This window comes from Mirounga angustirostris, unplaced genomic scaffold (genome assembly GCF_029215605.1).
Source record: "Mirounga angustirostris isolate CCGP_5_RB_7025 unplaced genomic scaffold, mMirAng1.0.hap1 SCAF_14, whole genome shotgun sequence".
Lineage (NCBI taxonomy): Eukaryota > Metazoa > Chordata > Mammalia > Carnivora > Phocidae > Mirounga > Mirounga angustirostris.
In genome coordinates, this window is record NW_026991722.1 from 73,208,233 (window position 1) to 73,226,686 (window position 18,454).

The 18,454-nt window shown below is 62.5% G+C and overlaps 3 protein-coding genes across 14 annotated transcripts in view; 1 reads left to right on the forward strand and 2 right to left on the reverse strand.

Annotated features, from left to right (window-relative positions):
• Positions 1–6,464, forward strand: part of PITPNM2 (phosphatidylinositol transfer protein membrane associated 2) — a 131,172-nt gene extending 124,708 nt beyond the window's left edge. For 4 of the 9 annotated variants that reach the window (XM_045887774.3, XM_064578257.1, XM_045887770.3 and 1 more), the window contains 10 exons: positions 998–1,162; positions 1,845–2,006; positions 2,857–3,005; positions 3,347–3,463; positions 3,763–3,879; positions 3,996–4,144; positions 4,246–4,395; positions 4,782–4,965; positions 5,045–5,173; positions 5,261–6,464. In XM_045887774.3, the coding sequence (XP_045743730.1) occupies positions 998–1,162; positions 1,845–2,006; positions 2,857–3,005; positions 3,347–3,463; positions 3,763–3,879; positions 3,996–4,144; positions 4,246–4,395; positions 4,782–4,965; positions 5,045–5,173; positions 5,261–5,584 (1,646 nt within the window). In that variant the 3' untranslated portion in view covers positions 5,585–6,464. The other 5 variants (XM_045887775.3, XM_045887776.3, XM_064578255.1 and 2 more) reach the window with 4 other exon arrangements.
• Positions 11–10,699, reverse strand: ARL6IP4 (ADP ribosylation factor like GTPase 6 interacting protein 4). Of its 3 annotated transcripts, none has more exons than XM_064578267.1 (5): positions 10,537–10,699; positions 9,796–10,086; positions 9,595–9,712; positions 9,174–9,243; positions 11–148 (listed from the first exon to the last, which is right to left on the reverse strand). In XM_064578267.1, the coding sequence occupies exons 1-5, from the start codon at positions 10,697–10,699 to the stop codon at positions 26–28; spliced, it is 765 nt and encodes a 254-aa protein (XP_064434337.1). In that variant the 3' UTR covers positions 11–25. The 3 variants fall into 3 exon arrangements, with proteins under 3 accessions (XP_064434337.1, XP_064434336.1, XP_045743737.1); XM_064578266.1 differs by lacking the exon at positions 11–148 and adding an exon at positions 7,004–8,555; XM_045887781.3 differs by lacking the exon at positions 11–148 and adding an exon at positions 8,835–9,094.
• A 1,062-nt stretch (positions 10,700–11,761) lies between these two features.
• OGFOD2 (2-oxoglutarate and iron dependent oxygenase domain containing 2) lies at positions 11,762–17,065 on the reverse strand. Of its 2 annotated transcripts, XM_045887780.3 has the most exons (7): positions 16,338–17,064; positions 15,927–15,983; positions 15,082–15,195; positions 14,894–14,993; positions 13,384–13,511; positions 12,896–13,153; positions 11,762–12,821 (listed from the first exon to the last, which is right to left on the reverse strand). In XM_045887780.3, the coding sequence occupies exons 1-7, from the start codon at positions 16,467–16,469 to the stop codon at positions 12,558–12,560; spliced, it is 1,053 nt and encodes a 350-aa protein (XP_045743736.1). In that variant the 5' UTR covers positions 16,470–17,064; the 3' UTR covers positions 11,762–12,557. The 2 variants fall into 2 exon arrangements, with proteins under 2 accessions (XP_045743736.1, XP_045743735.1); XM_045887779.3 differs by having other exon boundaries at positions 11,762–13,153; positions 16,338–17,065.
• Positions 17,066–18,454: the final 1,389 nt, after the last annotated feature.

Below are 18,454 nucleotides of genomic sequence, written 5' to 3' on the forward strand. Positions count from 1 at the left end.
TGCTTCGCTGGCTGACTGCTGGTCCTCAGGGACTTCCCACGCCCTCCTTGGCCACTTGGAGTCTGTGGGACCGTGGTGTCCCACGGAGACCAGACAGGACAAGTCCTAGGGACCGGGCCCTGGCGCCTCCTCTCTGCACACCGAGAGCCTAGGAGCCCAGAGGGAGGAGCGGCTGTCAGTCCAAAGGCTCCGGCTCTCATTTGTGAGGCTGGGGGCGCAGCCAGCAGACGGGGTGAGGCCTCGAGCCTCAGCCCACCTGCTGCCCAGGAGAAGCTTCCGGTCCCGGTGAGGGGTTGATTCCACTCCTTCCCTGCCTGAGGGGTCCAGGCACCTCATGCACCCCATCTGCACGTGGGTCCTCCAGCTGAGCCCCCACTCTCCCTGCTCTGCCCTGGCCCAGTTGAACCCTCGGCACCTGCCTTTGTCCCCGGACACCCATTCAGGGCTGGCTCCATGTGGCCCACGTGAGGGACACGCGGGGGTGTTGCCTCATGCTCAGTGCCCAGCACTGGGCACCCCCCAGAGACCGCTTCGGGCCCTCCTGTTAGTGCCCCTCAAACCCAGCGACAGTGCGCTGCGGGTCAGGCCCCACTCGGCTGAGCCCGGGAGGCTGGGAGGGCTAGCCGAGATCAGGAGCCGTGTGTGGGTCCGACAGGTGGCCAGGGGGGGCGGGAGCCTGGCCGCCTTGCCTCCCTGCCTACCGTGTCTGTGTCGGTCTGTCTGTCCGTCCCTGCCCCAGCCCTGCCTCCTCGCCCGCCTCGACTCAGTGCCCTGCCCTCTCGGCCCTGAGCAGGCAGGCCTGGCACGCTTGGTCCCATCCTCACTGCCCTGTGCTCAGATGCCACCGCTCACCTGCGGCTGGAGGTGTCGGCCGCGGCTCCAGCCCCCCCCCCGCCCAGGGCATGCTGGGCCCTACCTCCCGCTGCTCAGGGGGCCGGGGGGCCGGGCTGGGGGGCCCTCTCTTACCCACTGGTCTCTGGCCCCTGTCTACCTGCAGCGGACGCGCTCCAGACCCACAACATAGTCTTTCAAGAGCACGCGGCCCCCTCCTCGCCCGGTGCAGCCCCCGCCACCCGAGGCTTCCGCCGAGCCAGTGAGATCAGCATTGCCAGCCAGGTGTCGGGCATGGCCGAGAGCTACACAGTGTCCAGCATCGCCCAGAGTGAGTGCGGCAGTGTCCTGGGCCTGCCCTCCCTGCACCCTGCACCCTGCCCTCCATCCCAGCAGGGGGTCCGCACCAGCCCCTCCCCGGGACAGTCGGCTGTGTCTGGAGACAGCTGGGGAGAGCACTACTGGCATGAGGTGGACGGTGACCGGGTGCTGCTCAATACCTACGGTGGCCCCAAACGTCCAGAGAGGACTCTGGAGGGAGGGAGCCTTCGAAGGGGCTGCCCAGCGGGGCCAAGTCCAGGTGGCAGGCGATGGGCCTGGGAGGAGGGGTCCTAGCCCCAGGGGGGTCGGTGCTCCCTGAGGAGGAAGCCCGCAGAACCGGACAAGCCAGAGGGGCAGCCAAGGGGAGCCTGGGAGGCGGGATCTCATTGTGGCCGCCCCTCTGTGGCCTCCTTCGTGGCTTGGCTCCTCAGAAGCTTCTCAGCAGCTAGAAACGGAGCCCAGGTCACCCCCACTCATTCCCCCAGGGCCAGCTGCCCGCTCCATCCTCCCCGACCATGTGACTGGCTGCCTGTCTGGCTGAGCAGGGCTGCCTGAGCTGCGGCTGGCATGAGCATCCTCCCATGAGGGGCGCTGGGGCGCCCGGCACTCTTCCCCGCATCCTTCCTGGCCTGTGGTGGCAGCCTGCGGGCCCCAGCATGGCTGACCCTGTCCCCGTTGTTCTTGCTTCTCAGAGGCCCCGGCGTCGCTCAGCCATACCCCCAGCGTGAGGCGCCTGTCTCTGCTCGCCCTGCCCCCCCCACCCCCCACTACCCCGGGCCCCCACCCACAGGCCGGGCAGGCGAGCCCCAGCCTGGAGCGGGCCCCCCGCCTCCCTGACTTGGACACCAGAGAAGGTACCGGGCACCACACGGCCTCCATCCACACACGCTCTCCTCCCCTAACTGGCGTCTCTCACCGCTGCCAGGCCCATCTCACCGTCAGGCCCTGCCCGGGGAGGCCTGACCAGGGAGGCCGGAGGCTTGGGCTGGGGAGGAGGCAGAGGGGTTGGAGTTGGCTGGGGGGTCAGGACCAAGAGCCTGTGTGTGCGGCGAGCAGGCTGCGGGCGGAACACAGGGGAGTCCTGACCCCCACCAGGGGCTACGTACAGAGTAGGGGCTGCATGCAGCCATCAAGAAGGCACTTTCTAACCCTTATCTGGAGCTAGGGCGGTTTCCCCAGCCCCGAGTGGGAGCCAGGATTTGCACCCAGGCCTTGACACTTGGCCCGCAGGCTCCCAGGTGCTGAGGGGACATCAGGCCTTGCCTTGGGGTTCACCCCGGCAAAGCCTGTCACGGGCCTGAGGACTGCAGGGCAGATGGGGGGGGACAAGAGAGGCCTGAAGAGGACAGTGACGGGGCCCAGGGCAGGGGGGCGGCAGGATCCGCGACAGGACCAGGGACAGTCCTGCCTCCTAGCCGGGATTGTCCCCTCCCGCTAACTCCACGTGCCCCTTCCTCACGGACTGCATGCTCTCCACGGAGCCTCCCCGCCCTCATCCCCAGGCCTTCGGGCTGCTCGCACGCTATCCCAGAGTCCTGTGCCTTCCCCGCTCCCTTCGGTCACCCGGCCAGGGAGGAGGAGGAGGCTCGCTTTGGCTGCAGCCCTGGTTCCCCCGTCAGAGGAGGGTCTGGTCTTTGGGCTGAGCCAAGCCTGAGGGGCCTGGCACCCTCCGAGGGCAGCCCGGTCAAGGCCCTCCCCCGGCAGTTGCAGCAAGGTGGTGGGGCCAGAAGCGGATCGACTACGCCTTGTACTGCCCCGACGCTCTGACGGCCTTCCCCACCGTGGCCCTGCCCCACCTCTTCCACGCCAGCTACTGGGAGTCAACGGATGTGGTCTCCTTCCTGCTGAGACAGGTACCCGGGGGCCCACCGCCAGGAACCCCCGGGCCTCACATGCGGACCAAGTAATAGCACCACTGACATGGCCCCAGTTCGTAGACAAGGGCAGTGGGGGCTCCCCTGAGACCACAGAGCAAGCAGGATGGAGGAACGCTTGCCGACGTTGGGATGGGGTGAATGTATGCACACGTTCATCAGACATGTGACTTGGGGGACCAGAGAGTGGACTGTAGTGGGTTGAAGAGTGTCCCCCCAACCCTTCACGGTCTCCCATTTCTGGCTCCGAGGGCCACTGGCCTCCCCCTCCTAGAACAGGCAGTCTTGAGATGGCCCCATGGCCTGCTGCTTCCCCTCAGGTCATGAGGCATGACAATTCGAGCATCTTGGAGCTGGATGGCAAGGAGGTTTCGGTGTTCACCCCCTCAAAGCCAAGAGAGAAGTGGCAGCGCAAGAGGACTCATGTGAAGCTTCGGGTGAGGGGGCCCCCCACATCCGCTGTCCTGCTGAATCCTCACAAGACACCCTATTACAGACGAGGAGACCGAGTCACAGAGTCACACGCTGTCTTACTTAATCCTCGGTCTGTAAGGTTGGAGCTGTTACCCCGTTAATAGGCAGGGAGGTGCTCGAAGGCCACGTAGGTCAAGTGGCTGAGACGGACTTGAATCTGGGCCATCCGGTTTTAAGCCCCGTGCTCACCCACCAGGCCCAGGAGATCCTAGCCATCCTTCCCTCCCCTACCCTGACGCAGCCTCGCTCCTCCTGTCCCCAGAACGTGACCGCCAACCACCGGATCAACGATGCAGTCGCGAACGAGGATGGCCCGCAAGTTCTGACGGGCCGGTTCATGTATGGGCCCCTGGACATGGTCACTCTGACTGGGGAGAAGGTGAGGACCTGGGGAGGCTGCAGGAGCTCCTGCCTGGCCTCCCGCTGGCTGGGGAGTGGAGGCTGGGGAGGCCAGCAGCCCCGGCCCCTTCCTGACCAGCTCGCCTGGCCCCCCAGGTGGACGTGCACATCATGATGCAGCCGCCCTCGGGCGAGTGGCTGTACCTGGACACGCTGGTGACCAACAGCAGCGGGCGGGTCTCCTACACCATCCCCGAGACCCACCGCCTGGGTGTGGGCGTCTACCCCATCAAGATGGTGGTCAGGTGAGCCCGCCGCTGGGGAGTGAGCAGGCCAGGCCGGCCACCTCTGGGACAGGAAGGAGGAGGTCTGGCGGGTTCTGATGAGCTCCCCCACCCCGCCGCAGGGGAGACCACACGTTTGCGGACAGCTACATCACCGTGCTGCCCAAGGGCACGGAGTTCGTGGTCTTCAGTATCGACGGCTCCTTTGCTGCCAGTGTGTCCATCATGGGCAGCGACCCCAAAGTGCGGGCCGGGGCCGTGGACGTGGTGCGGTGAGTGACGCCGAAGGGCACTTCGGGCTCGGGGGCGGGAAGCTCCTGGAGGCCAAGCTGGGGAGGGCTTTGGGACACCTGGCAGGGGCTCACGGAGTCCGCACCGCCACCGTCTGGCTGTGTGACCTCTTGATGTGGATGCCTCAGTTCCTCGACCTGAGCAGTGGGGCTCCTGACGAGACCAGTTACACCTGCTGCCGAGGGCATCCACGGGGACTGGGCGACCTGGTGGACTCTCCTCGCCGCGGCTACTGTTTCTGCTGAGCCCGATCAGGACACGCTCTCCAGCGGCCCAAGGAGAGGCTGGCGGGGCGAGGAGACGGGGTGGCCCAGGAGGGAGGCCGGGGCGGCCGTGGGACACCCAGGCCTCCCCGCTTCGCCCCCAGGCACTGGCAGGACCTGGGCTACCTCATCATCTACGTGACGGGCCGGCCCGACATGCAGAAGCAGCGGGTGGTGGCGTGGCTGGCCCAGCACAACTTCCCCCACGGCGTGGTGTCCTTCTGTGACGGCCTGGTGCACGACCCGCTGCGGCACAAGGCCAACTTCCTGAAGCTGCTCATCTCCGAGGTGGGTCCCAGGCGGAAGGGCTCGGCGGGGGGGGCGGGGGCGGGGGCCGTGCCCGTGCCCACGCCAGTCTCACCCGCAGCTGCACCTGCGCGTGCACGCGGCCTACGGCTCCACCAAGGACGTGGCGGTCTACAGCTCCATCAGCCTGTCCCCCATGCAGATCTACATCGTGGGCCGGCCCACCAAGAAGCTGCAGCAGCAGTGCCAGGTGAGCGGGCGAGCCGTGCTGGGCGGCGCGGGCAGGCGGCCCCGAGAGCCCGGCCCGTGACAGCCCCCCCCCCCCCCCGCCCCGCAGTTCATCACGGACGGCTACGCGGCTCACCTGGCCCAGCTCAAGTACAACCACCGGGCGCGGCCGGCCCGCAATGCAGCTACCCGCATGGCGCTGCGGAAAGGCAGCTTCGGCCTGCCGGGCCAGGGCGACTTCCTGCGCTCCCGGAACCACCTGCTCCGCACCATCTCGGCCCAGCCCAGCGGGCCCGGCCACCGGCACGATCGGCCGCAGAGCCAGGCGGACGGCGAGCAGCGGGGACAGCGCAGCATGAGCGTAGCCGCGGGCTGCTGGGGCCGCACCACAACCGGCCGGCCTGAGCCTGGGGCCGCCGCGGGCCCCAAGTAGGACACCGTGAGTGAGGCGCTGTGGTCTCCATGGTGCTAGGCCAGGGCGGCCAGCCCCGCCAGGAGGCCTGGCCTGGGCACGCGATGGCGGCTGGAGACAAGCTTGTCCCAGGGCCTGGCGGAGGACATAGGCCGTGCCACACAGCCCTCCCGGCCCTGCCTCGTGTCCTAGGGTCTGAGGGGTTCCAGCTTGCAGGAAGACCTGTCCCAGGATGACAGAGGGACCAGGACTCCCCACGCGGACTGGCCCGGAAGGCTCTCCTAGACATTTGCCCTGCATTGACCTCCCAGCGTCACGACGACAGGCCTGGGCCCGGGCCCCGCCCGCCACTTCCCATCCACTAGCTCACCCTGACCCCCAGGTCCCCTCCCACTTGGTAGCAGCTCCAACGGGGGACAGCCTGCTTCTTGTTAACTCGAGTTACTCAACTGTCCAACCTCACTGGTTTTGCACTGACTTTTGAGAGTGGAGATCCATTACCATCTCCTGTGGCGACGGACATGCATGAAAAGCCAACATTCGCTGATCTGGGACCTCTTGCCACACAGAAGGCTCCAGGGCGGCAAATCCTCGTGCAAGCAGGAGAGAGAGGCCATATCTTAATTTCTGCAGCTCCGCCTGGCCCGCCAGCGCTGTGGCAGCCCCGGACCCCTGCCTACCTGTCCACTTGCCCCACCTGGAACCCAGTCCAGCGGCGAGGCTGGTGAGGCCCAGAGCCGGCTCCCGAGAAGCCACGCCTCGGGCTCCTGGGCCTGGCCGGGCCGGCCTCCTCTTCCACTCCTCGCCTGCCGTCAGTCAAGGCCACGTGCCTCGGCTCTCCCGTTTCTACACCTTTCTACTTCTCCAATCTGATTTCTATGAGGTTTTTTTAAATGAGCAATCCTTGGCTGCTTCCTTTTCTTAACTCTTTCAGTACCAAGCGCAGCCCCTCCACATGAAAACACCCAGCACTGTGACGGAGTCCAGCCTGGTTCTGGGTCCCAGGGCCCTGCCGCCCCCACCCATGCAGTGGGGCGTGGGGTCCCCGCCTCACCTGACCCCCGTTAATTCCACTGAATTTCTACTCTGGGGTGAGTGGGGCACACACTTAGGTTTTTTTAATGCCAATTCCGTTTTGATGCCGAATCTAAGAAGCCACAACTTGCTTCGTTAGCTTAAGGGCAGGCAGCCATGACACCATTCCCCTCCTGGTAAGGACCGCGCTGTCCTGCACGCTCGGTCCGAGCATCAGCCCTCCCTCCCCAGAAATGACCACGATCTCAGCTGTGGCGCTCGGCTCCGGGCGGCCCTTCTGCTGCTTCTCCACCCTCTACGTAAGGCGGGGGAGGCTGCCTGGCCAGGCTCCGACTCAGAAGCTGCTGCCAACCTGGATATGGCCTCAGGGCCTCATGGGCTGGGACGGGGAGGCACACCGATTGATGTTAACATTCTCCCGTGTGTAGATATGTACAGCCAAAGGGTCATGTAAATGTTCCACGAAAGTGGGTCTATACAGAGTGAGAGCTATTTATTTTGTGCAGAGAAAAATTTCTGGAGGGAGAGGACCTTCAGGGTTTGTTCATATTTAAGATGTAGCTTTTTGGTTTTGTTTCAGGCGTTATGTATAAAGCAATGATTATTTTATGGACCAAGTTTTAATGTAAGTGTTGCAGTGGAAGTGCAATACCTGACCCCCCTCTGTTCCCCGCGGGGGGGAAACTGCTTGGCCTGACAATCACAGCCCGGCGGGGGGCCCCTGTGGCCAGTGCCTCCTCCTCTGTTCGTCCCACCTCACCCCATCTTGCCTACCGCCTCGGTGACCAGCCATCCGGAGAAGCACCTGGAAGAGTCTCAGGCCCGCCTGCAATAAAGGCTGGGCGGCCTGCTGGCCCGGGGAGGCCGTGTGGGCAGTGGGTCCGGCCGCTCCCAGCGGGCAGCTCTCCCAAGCTCCCCACTCCCCGCCCGCCTGCCCAGCTGCCAGCCATGCCAAGGACAACAGCAATAGTCCCCTGGGCCTCTCCCAGCGGCCCTTAGCCATAGATGGTGAGATGGGCAGCCCACCCTCCCCGTTGACGTCTCTCTTCTATATCCAGGTCTGCTTCCTGCCTCCCTAAAGATTCCTTTTGGCACATTCTCTTCTTAAAGAAGCACCAGTTTTTCAGAAACTAAGAGGGAGGGCAGAGTCCTTTAAAAATACCAAAAATGTTTACAGTGTTGGGTGCTGAGCTGCAGGGCTCAGGCCCGACCAGTCGTAACCAAAGGGTGAGGCAGGCCTTGCTGACTGCCACCCCCACCCCAGGCCTGTTAGAGTAGAAGCCTTAGTCCCACTCCCAACCCCGACCCCAGGACTGAGCCTCAGCCCACCACCCCAGATCCAACCACCTGCCTTCTCTTTGATTTCTAAAGAGGGATTCAGCAGAGACCCCACCCCCAACTTTCCCAGCTCGGTCTGAGCTGCCCGCCCACCCGCCCCGTTGCAGTCTTCGAGCCTCGGCCCCTCCTGTCTCTGTCTGGGCCATGTGTGAGCAGTGTCCTGACTCGCCCCATCCGCCCTTGCTACCCCTGCACCTTCGGGCCTGAGTGTGCTCTGTATACAGTGTCATTGTCTGTTACACCAATTAAAGAAGCAGGAAGGCTTCCCTCTGGGTCTCTTTACTGCACCAGCAACCACAGAACACCGGCTGGGGATGGGGGCCTAGGACGGGGGCCCCACCTGTCCTGGAGCTAAAGCTGTGGCAGCGAGAGGGCGTGCTTCCCAGTAAACAACGCCCACTACACTCGCCGTAATAGCGATACAATTACACAAGCCTTACCCTGCCCTGGGCCTCCTTCCAGCCCCTTCCTAGACACGAACCCCGTTCGTCCTCACAGCAACCCAGTGAGGTGGATGCTGAAAGCCTCTGTGCTTTACAGAGCACGTAGCTAGGAATCTGGGCCAGGACTCCCACTCTGGCCGCCTGGCCCCAGCACCAGCACTGTGAACAGATGTCATCTGCAGGAAAGAGCACAGGAAGCAGTCTGCCCCCAAGTCTGAGGGGATCGGGCTTGAGAGCCAAGTCTGGGTTTGGGATGCAGCTGGGGATGAGGGTCAGGGTCTGGTCTAGGCAGGCTGATCTGGGGGGATGAGCAGGGTAAAGGTGGCTGGTGTGGCCTGTGCTCATGACCACCAGGGCACACCCCACCTTTCCCCAAAAACTCCTGGAGCCCTTGTTTTAACTCTGGAAGTTGGGCAGCAACCTTCCCCCCCCATCAGCACAAAATAACAACAAAGTTTCCAACCATGGAACATTTAATATTTGGAAAGTTATGCTCTTTCAGGAGATGGGAGAGCTGATTAGGCCAGTGACCCTGTCCTGCACCCCCTGCATGTGAAAGGAGGCTGGGCCAGAGGCCAGTGCACAGGAGGAAAGGCAAACACCCACTGGGCTTCCTGCTGCCCACCCCGAAGCCACCAACACTTAGCCAGCAGGGCCCTCAGGGTAGCAGCCCAGCTCGCATCTGGAAGGCCAGGCCATCCCCTCGGGTGGCTTGCTAGAGAAGAAAGCGCACAGAAGGGGACACATCAGAAACAGAGCTGGGCGTGGACCCCGGGGAAAGGGGTGACACCAACCTTGTTGATCTCTCTGTGTCGTTCCTTAGTCACGATTTCCTCTAAGACCTCGCCATCTCCCTTAATGAGCCTGGGGGAGGAGGGGAGAGGAGGCTGAGCCTCTGATGCCAGAACAACAGAACCAGAGATGCCAGGCCTCAGGCCCCCACTCCCGTGAGCAGGCGGAATCTAGGCGCTCCCCCCACCCACTCCTGCCCTTGGGACAGTGATAAAGGCAGCTGGGTAGGCTCTGCCACCAGAGCTCTTTGAAGACACTCCTCAAGGCCCTTCCAAACCCTGCAACTGCTTGCTCTGGGCGATAAGGAAGAACAGCCTAAGAAGTCCCATAAATGAGTAACTACTTTTCTCTGGTCTCTGGCTTTTTAGCCCTCCTCCTGAGCATGCAGAGCATGTGGGACTGAGCTTTGCCAAGACTCCCCACCTGGTGCGTCCTGTCTCTGGGTCCACCACCTTGCGGATGATGCTCTGCCGAGCATCCCACTCCTCCTTGGTCATGGGCTTCATGGCCTGGATGCGGGACTTCTGTTCATCCGTCAGGACTGCAAGGGGAGATGGCAGGGAGTTGGCGGCTGGGTCTCAGGGAGGGGACCCTTCCCCTCCTGCACCCCAGGCAGCAGAGTACCTGGGCCATCCTCTTCATCCTCAGCTGATCTGTGCCACTGGTCCAGTGAGGGTCCCGGCAGAGCCTCACCCTGCTGCAGCTTTGCCTTCTCCTTGCCTTTCTTCTTCAGCTTCTTCTTCCTTTTCCTCTTCTTCTTCTTCTTCCTCTTCTTGTCCCTGTGCTTCCCCCGCTTCTTCCGGCTGTCACTGGAGGAAGAGGAGGAGGACGAGGAGGAAGAAGAGCTAGAAGAACTGGAAGAAGAGGAGGAGGAGCTGCTTCGTGGTCTCCTCCGGGCCTTGGGCTTGCTTCTCTCTGTGATGCAGGGAGAAGGTGAGGCTGGCCAGGAGGGTAAGAAGTAGACCTTTATCCCCTTGCTCTGGCCTGTGGCAGGCTTAGAGGGACTACAGAGGGGTGAGGCCGTCCGGGCAGGGCCTTCCGGAGCAGGGATCAGTTCTCTCCGGAGAGGCACTTTCTGGGCTTCACCCAGTCAACTGTCTGACCAGGAGCAGGGCAGCCAGCCCCCAGATCTCAGCTGCAGCTGCACAAAAAGCATCATTACGTGCTCCCTTCAGTCCACACACAATGCGCTGGCCCAGCCTCTCAATCTGAGTGTCTTTCAATCTAGACATCCAGGTCCCGCGCTCTGCACTCCTCTACTGCTCCCCGCGATCTCTCCACAGCCACCCCGGGAGGCCCACTCAGCTGCCTGCAGCTTCCTCCGTAAAGTTCGCACACCCCTTTCCCATTCCCTGCGGTCCTCACCCTCCGCCCCACAGGTGGTGTTGCTGGCCTTGTGGTCCTGGGATCTAGAAGCCAAGCAGCTCCTCGGAGCGTCCTTACTGCTCTTCTTCCTTCTCTTTTCCGACCCTCGGCCCCGGGACCGGCTTCGGCTCTTGGAGCGCTTGCGAGAGCTGACGTGAGCCATAGCGCCGCGGGCTGGAGACTGGGAGACACGCTTCAACTGGGGCTCGCACAACCGGCCCCCAGACTGGGCTCCGAGGGCGGCTCTTCTCGGGGCCTGGCTCTCGGGGGCCCACTGCCCATCACCACCCGGGACAGGGACTGAGGGGGTCCGCGGCCACCTCACGATCCTCCCCCACCCCCGGGGACCCCGGGCCCCGCGCCGACTCCCGGAGCCTCGGCCCCTTTAAGGGCCCGCCCCCGCCCGGCCGCTCCACGCCTGCGCACGGCCCCTCCACGCCCGGACGCTCCGGCGCCCGTAGGAGCCGCCGCGGGCCTCAGCGGCCAGGTGCGTCCCGAACCCCTCCCCGCGCGCTCCTACCCTCCACCCTCGCGCCCTCCGCGGCCTCGCCGCCCTAGGGAAGGTCCCCGCAGCTGCTCCGTCCCCTCCTAACCGCCCATCTGGCGGGACCGTCGGACCCGCACCACGCCTTCGCGTGAGGAAGCGGCGGCGAGGTGACTTCCGGCCGGGGCAGTGCTCCGAGAGGCCGTCCGGCTGGGAAGCGAGGCGCTGCCGCCTTTAGTCCTGAAGCCCCGGGTTCCGTTTGCAGGGCCGCCCCAGAAACGGAGCCTGGCTCTCCGGCCTCCCGAAGAGGGAAGCTGGAGATCCAGGCTTCCGCCCCAGGCGGTCGCGAGGCCGTGCGTGCTCCCGGGCCTCTGCCGCAGCCCTGCGCTCGTCTCCGACCGCTCCTCCGACCTCCAGCCTCCCTGAGTTGCCTGCCGACCTGGTCCTTGCAGCGTCCCCACTTAGCGACAGAGCCAGGGCGGGAGCCCTGTGAGGGAGTGCCCCGAAGGCCTGTGTCCGGAGTGGGCAACTGAGGTTCTGCTGCTGATTCCTCCAGTGTGGAGCGAGGCCTGGTGTTCCAGATCCTCCCACCCTCCCAGGGAAGCCAGAACTCAAGATTTCAGTACGGAAACCCTTGGTTTGCGGATGTACAACCCAAGCCCGGCACAGCCGCACTCCACCCAGTCTGGGAGCTGCCCAGTTGCGAATTTTTCAATAATAATGACAGCAAACACAGAGGGCTGCTGTAAAGCACTTTATGAACGTTAACTCATTTGACTCTCACAACAGCTTTAGGAGATAGGTTCTTTCCAGGAGAGGAAACCAAGGCACAAAGAGGCCCCGTGGCTGCCCCACAGTCACACCACTGGAAGCCGCAGAATCAGAATTTGAACCCAGGCAGTCTAGCTCCAGAGTCCCTGCTCTTAAACCCCGCTGTGCTAAGCACTCATCACCAACTAGAAGTTGCTGTTGGTGGCTCACCCCAATCCCCTTTATAGACAGATGCTCTCCATCCCTGCCGTGGTGTGTGTTCCTGACTCACCTGTACTCTTCTCTGGAAGGTTCCCTTGGTCACTGGGAGCCAACCTGCCCTGGAGATGGTTATCTGGGAAGTTACTGCCACCTCCCCACTCACCCGCCCAGCACAGCCCAGACACACCCTATAGCCTCTCTGACGCAGGGGGCAGACTGCTAGATTCATGCTCCAGAGAGTTCTGCGGGATTGGGCTGAGGCTGGATGCCCTTTGAAATCACATCTTGGCCCAGCTCCTTCCCACCCTGTCCTTCCCTCCCGCCCTTCTCCTGAAGGTTTTCCTTCAACAAACCACCTGCCCAGGAATCCCCATCTCAGGCTCTGGCTCTAACAAACCTGACCCAAGCCCGCCTGTCTGGGAAAAGAATGACGCAGAAGCTGGTGTGTCCTTTTGAACCAAGAAGTACCTGAAGGCTGCAGGGAGTTTATTCCCGTCCCACCCAACCCCAGGAGGCAGAGCCCTGGGCCGCCATGCCACTGCCACCCCCACACGCCCGGCCTGGCTCAAGTCCGAGCGCACACATCCACCGTGGGGGGCTCCTCGCGGGTGAAGCCGTCGCCGAAGCCCTCGTCGTCCACCAGGTCAGGTTTGCCGCAGCACATGGGGCACAGACGGTTACGCACAGCAGAGGCCCGGAGCCAGACGACGAGGCTCCAGCGCTCGCCCGTGCCCAGGGGCCGAGCCCCGTGCAGCTGGCCGCCCCGGTGCAGGATGCCCTGGCCCACCACGGGCTCCACCTCCAGGGGCCTGGCCAGGGCTGAAGGCGCCTGCAGAAAGCGGGGCTCAGGCCTGGGCGCTCCCGGCTGCCCCAGGCCCTGCGCCGTGGGCCACACACACTCACCTGGAAGAGGCCCCCGAAGTACAGGGCGCCCCCCGTGAAGGCCTTGCCAAGGGCCACGTTGAGGGTGAGCTCAGCGTTATCATAGTGGCAGCCGAGCTCGCGGTCCTGGCCTGGCGCGTATTTGACCACGAAGGCCCGGTGGCTGTCGAGCCAGCCCCCACCGCAGTCTGGGTACAGCAGCGCTGTCAGTGGCTGCAGGAAGCGCTCCCGCAGCGGCGTCACCAGCTGCTCATCCAGGCCTAGCTCGTGCAGCAGCACCTGGGAGGGGGGCCCCGGGGGGTCAGCAGGGAAACGGACGGCGCCTCACCCTGGGTCCCTGCGGGAGTCTCTTACCAAGGACACTGTTACTTGCAGATACCAGCTTTGTAATAATCCTACCATGACCTCATTTTACAAATGGGGAGACCAAGCCCCCAACAGGCCCCAACAGCTCTTCTCCAGCCCCGCAGGTACGTCCCCCCAGCCCCCGACGTCCCTGCCTCACCCACCCCGTAATTGTTCATGGTGTTGGGTCTTCCCTTGGGCATGTCTGACTGCTCGAAGTGCTCCAGCTCCTCCAGCAGGGCCTGGCAGAACGGTGCCGTGAGCACTGGCAGCCGATAGATACGCTTCGCCTCTGCAAAGGGAGGGACAGTGTGGGCCTGTGTCCTCGTGGGCTCTGTGAGCCTGAGCATGCCGTGTCACTTCCCTCGGCCTCAGTTTCCTCACCTGTACGATGGGGACAACGTGGGTACTCACCTCTCAGGGCTGTTGTGACCACTAATGACATACTGTGTGGGCAGCAGGAAGGCCTATTCCTGGGCCCCCTCATTTGTCCCTGGAGCCTCTCATCCTGCTTCCACAGGCGCCCACACGTCTAGCCTCTAGACTGCGATGTGAGTTTTGATGAGGCCCAGAGATGGGAAGGGATTAGCCCAATGACACCCAGCAGGCCAGTGATGGAGCCAAGCGGGGATCACAGAGCCAGCCTCAGGCTTTCTCTGCACGGCCCCCCATGAGCCATCAACATTTGCACCCCAACTGAAGTGCCCCTTGGAGCCTCTGTTCCCCACACAGGAAGGCTGAGAAGGGCTGCTCCTTGCTGGACCCTGTTGGGTAGAATCCAGGCTCAGATCAGAAATGCACACAGTTCTTGGCAGATGCACCAACGCCCTGGGGTGCGGGGTTCGTGTGGTCCCCACCCTTTCCACCGACACACAGCCCAGCCCCACCCAGACAACCTTCACACAATCTCCACTGATGGGGAGTGGGTGGCAATGAGGAGGAGTCCCTCCAGGCCAGGAGGGACAGTCTCATTCACATTCCATCCTGTGCCTCACAAGAGAGCACAAGCTTCATGAAGGGAGGAACACTGTACACCTGTGTCCCCACGGGACCTCCAGACCGAGGAATAACAGTAACGGTAAAATAAGGAAACCTTTCCTGAGCGCTGTGCACCCAGCCCATTAGGCACATTACCTCACTTAATCACACTTCAGGAGATGGGTATTACTAGTTCTCTTCTTTCACAGATGGTGACACTGAGGCAGAGGGATTAAGGAACTTGGAAGGACTGGCACTTCCTGCTGGGTTTAGCCAGCGGGAGATCCCAGCAGGAGATCCAAAGGCAGGAGAGACGGGGCATTTCTGAGCTTGGCTTTGTGCCTCTGCTCAGGGCCACAGCAGTTACCTGGCAGCCCCTCTCCCACAACTCCAGTCATGGCAGGTGCCCACTTCTCCAGGTCAAGGGATAGGAACTGTCTCTCCCCAGCCTGCTGTTAGTCCTGGGCTGAGGGATTTGGGGTGGGTCCTTCACCATCATGCACACCTGTCTTAGTTGTCCCTTTGTTAAGTTCTTCAGTCCCCCCCATTTGGGTATGCCAGCTGGTTCACACCTGACACATGCATTGAGTGAGTACCAGCCCTTCCAGCTGGATCTTGGAGGCAGACATGGTGGAGGGACCCCAGTCTCCCACCCCCTAGTCCTAGTCCTACTAGGTGATGGGGCCAAGACCTCACCAGACACCGTCTCCAGCCGCTGGAGAAGGCCTTCAAGGTCTGCACCCGGTGATGTGCTGTACTCAGTTGCAGCCAAAAACTCGGGGGCCAGAGCCTCATCCTGGGGGCAGAACACACTAACTGTGAGGCAGACAGGCCCCAAGCCTGGATGCCTCCAGCTTCTTCCAGTAACCTGCCCTGCCAGGTACCTGCAGCGTGTTGTAGACATCAGGCCGCGCTGGGTGGTAGGAGCTTGAGATGAGGGCTTTCCTGGCAGCCGACTCCTGCCCCAGCCGCTGCCGTCGCTCCACCTCCTGCTCAAGCTGGGTGGCACAGGGCCTAGTTACCAAGATGGGGCCTCATATCCGCCCCCCCCCCAGAAGGTCACTGTACAGAGGAGGAAACAGGCTCAGGAAGGGAGCAGGAGCAGGGCCTGGGTTGAGAGCCAAGTCTCCCTACACACCTGATTTTATCAGGGTAAATGCAGGTGCCAAGCTATTCGCTGAAGGCAACTCCATCCCACTCTGGGTTGCACCATTCAGAGTCTGGCTGGGATGGGAACCCCTGGACATGCCCAACTAGCTGGGCCGCTGAGGGAGGGGAATGGAATCCCAGCCAAGTCTTGTGTTCCAGAGGCTGCAGACGGCTCGCCTAGGAAGCTTCCCCTTACTCACCCCCAGGTGGGGAAGGAGACAGGAGATGCCAGCAGCCCTGGCACCAGCCAAAGGGCAGTGGGTGAAGACCTGAAGAGGCTGGAGCCCAGCTGCCCTGGGTGGGATCTCAACTCCACCTGCTGTGAAGCCTTAGGCAAGTGTCTTAAGAGGGTGTAAGGCAGACAACTTGGCATTTTCCACTTTCTCTTTTTCTGGTGCCAGGCCCCAGGTGCTGCAGTGAGGGGGCACAGGAAGAGGGCAAGGGGAGGTCTAAGGAGCCGTTCAGGGAGCTGGGACTGGCAGGCCTACGGCTGGGAAGCCCCCCCAAACTGCTGGCACCAATCTAAAGAGGAAGGGCTAGGCTGGGTGTGGAGGGGGCAGTGGAGGGTGGGGAGTGTTACCTCTCCTAACAGCTGCTGGAAGTCCTTGGGGCTGACACACCCTCGGCTGCGCAGGATCTGAGAGCAGAAAATCCAGTGAGCAAGTCACTTAACGTCTCTGGGCCTCAGTTTCCCCTCGCTGAGATGGAGATGAGAGCCCCGACCTGACGGGGTCATCGTGAGGATGAAATTCGGTAAGCACGCTAAGCAGAGGGCATCCCCGCGCCGGGCCCTGCCCGACGCACTTTACATGGACGTTTACTCACTCGTTCCTTACGACCGCCTCACTAAGGAGATACTACTGTCCCCACTTAAGGTGAAAAAACCGAGGCACCCAGAAATCATGTCCTCCTTGCTGTCAGATCGGAGCACCCGGGCAAAGCGAACGGCCTGCCCGCCCATTTCTCCGCAGAGCCAGTGTTGGCCACTCACCGGGCCGTAGTCCCGGCGCAGCTGCTGCTCGCCCCGGAAGCGCACGTGGAGCCCGTAGCGCGCCACGTACAAGTTCTCGGAGCAGAAGCAGGCGCAGCGGCAGAAGCGCCGCGGGGCCCCAGCCGTCGCCATGGTGAAGGGGCGCGCGCCGCCCCGCCGGCTTCCGCAGGAGCACTTCCGGCGCGCCCCCCGCCGAGCCGGGGCCCGGTGTGGCCCCAGCGGCAAGGGTCCGTCCCAAGTTCCCGAGCGCAGAGGAGAACGAAGACTCCGCCCCAGACAACGGTCCGCGGTGGGCAGAGACGCTCCCGGGCCGCGGGTGGGGCGGACGGCCTCGGCTGAGAGCGTGTGGTCTTCTCGGCCGCCTCACAGTTTCCCCATCCACGAGGCGGGGACTAATCGCCCCTTTACAGATGGGCAAACTGAGCCACACCCTCACAGGCCGGGGACAAGTTGGACTTGGAACCCCCAAGGCCTTTTGCTTAAGTGCCACCTCCCTTTTCTGCTCGGAGCTCTTTGAAGAGGCAGCCAACGGCAGGAGGACAGTTGGAGGAGCTCTGGGGTCCGATCTCTCCAACTAGCAGCTAGCCGGTTCTGTGCGTCTGAGCTTGGGCTTAGCCTTCTTCCCCGGTCCCTGTCCGGCACTCTCCGAGCCTCCGCCGCGGGCTCGGGATTCGCGGCTGAGTGCCCCGGGGCAGTGTCCACACGAAAACGCTCCGTCCGGCGTGACTTCCGGTGGCTGGGCCGAAGGATTCGGGTGTGGGCGGGGAACGGGGTGTGGTCTGTTGACGGCCACACCCCGCACGGCGCGGTCCATGTTCTGCACAGCCGCAGTGTGAGCTGAGTATGTTTCTTTCAGAGCGTGCTCCCGGACATCGGGGAGACCCATCGTAGCTCCTAGGTCCCTTGCCGCGGGGCCCCCCACCTTGGTCCGCCATGCACCCCGCAGGTCCAGGTCTGCAAAGCCCCGGGAGGAAGCTTGGACCTCATGCTGAGATGGGGAAAACTAAGGCTGGGAGTAGGGGATGAAGTCCTGTTCCCTGCCCCCAGAATTCCGTCCCTGGCTCAGTGTGGTGCGAGGATGGGGGTGGGGAGGAAGGCTGGGGCCTCAAGACTCCAGCTCTTAGCCCGGATACACAGTGACAACGAATGGTAACTCCTGTTGGCCGACTTTCACCTTCTGTCCTTTCATCCATACAGCAAAGCTTTGAGCGAGGTAGTATGTCACTCATGTTACAGATGGAGAAACAGGCTCAGAGAGGGGCGGCGACCTGCCTGCCCCAGGGTTCACCGCAACAGGGGTTCTCTGAGGGGTTGGATTATGAGGGATTTCGGATTTTCTCTTTGTGGTTGTTAGCATTTATTTTCTTGATGCTTTCCTCCCTCCCCTCCCCCGTGTATGCACGGGTTTACACGCATTCACATTCGCAGTGAAACACGTACACACTCAAACACACCCTTCTGTGCTCACACACATGCACCCCCCATCACAAGTATGCTCATACCATTGACACACTCACACCCACTCATACACACTTCACATACAGACACAGCCACACACTCATCCTCACACACCTATCACCCACACTCACACATCCAACACAGTCCCTGGTTCCTCCCAGTTCTGTGGGAAATTAGGCGGCAAGGCCTGCCTGTGGCTCCTACCGAAGCCCCAGGGCCCCAGAAGGAGGTGGGAGACCCTCACATCCTGTGCGACCATGCCAGGCTGCCCTCTCCAGCTTTCTCCACCAGCATGTCTGAGGGTCCAAGGCTCCTGCCAGCACCTTGAGGGGCTGGGAAAAGGCTTCTGCTCTCAGGAAAAAACCTACACCAACAGCCTGATTGGTTTTCACACTGGCTGGCCAGGGGCAGCAAGACCATCCTGAGTGTGGGAGGTTTGCATGTGAGCATGTGGAAGTGTGTTTTGAGTGACAGATAAGCTCCCTGCCCTTCTGAAGCTCAGTCAAGGTGGGGAAACAGGAGTAAGCAAGGAAATAAATACAAGATCAAGTTATTTTCATTCAGTCGTAAGTGCTGGGAAGACAAGCCAGGTGATGGGATGGTGAGTGCCATGGAGGTGGTCGCTTTAGACCGAATGACCGGAGAAAGCCTCCCAAAGT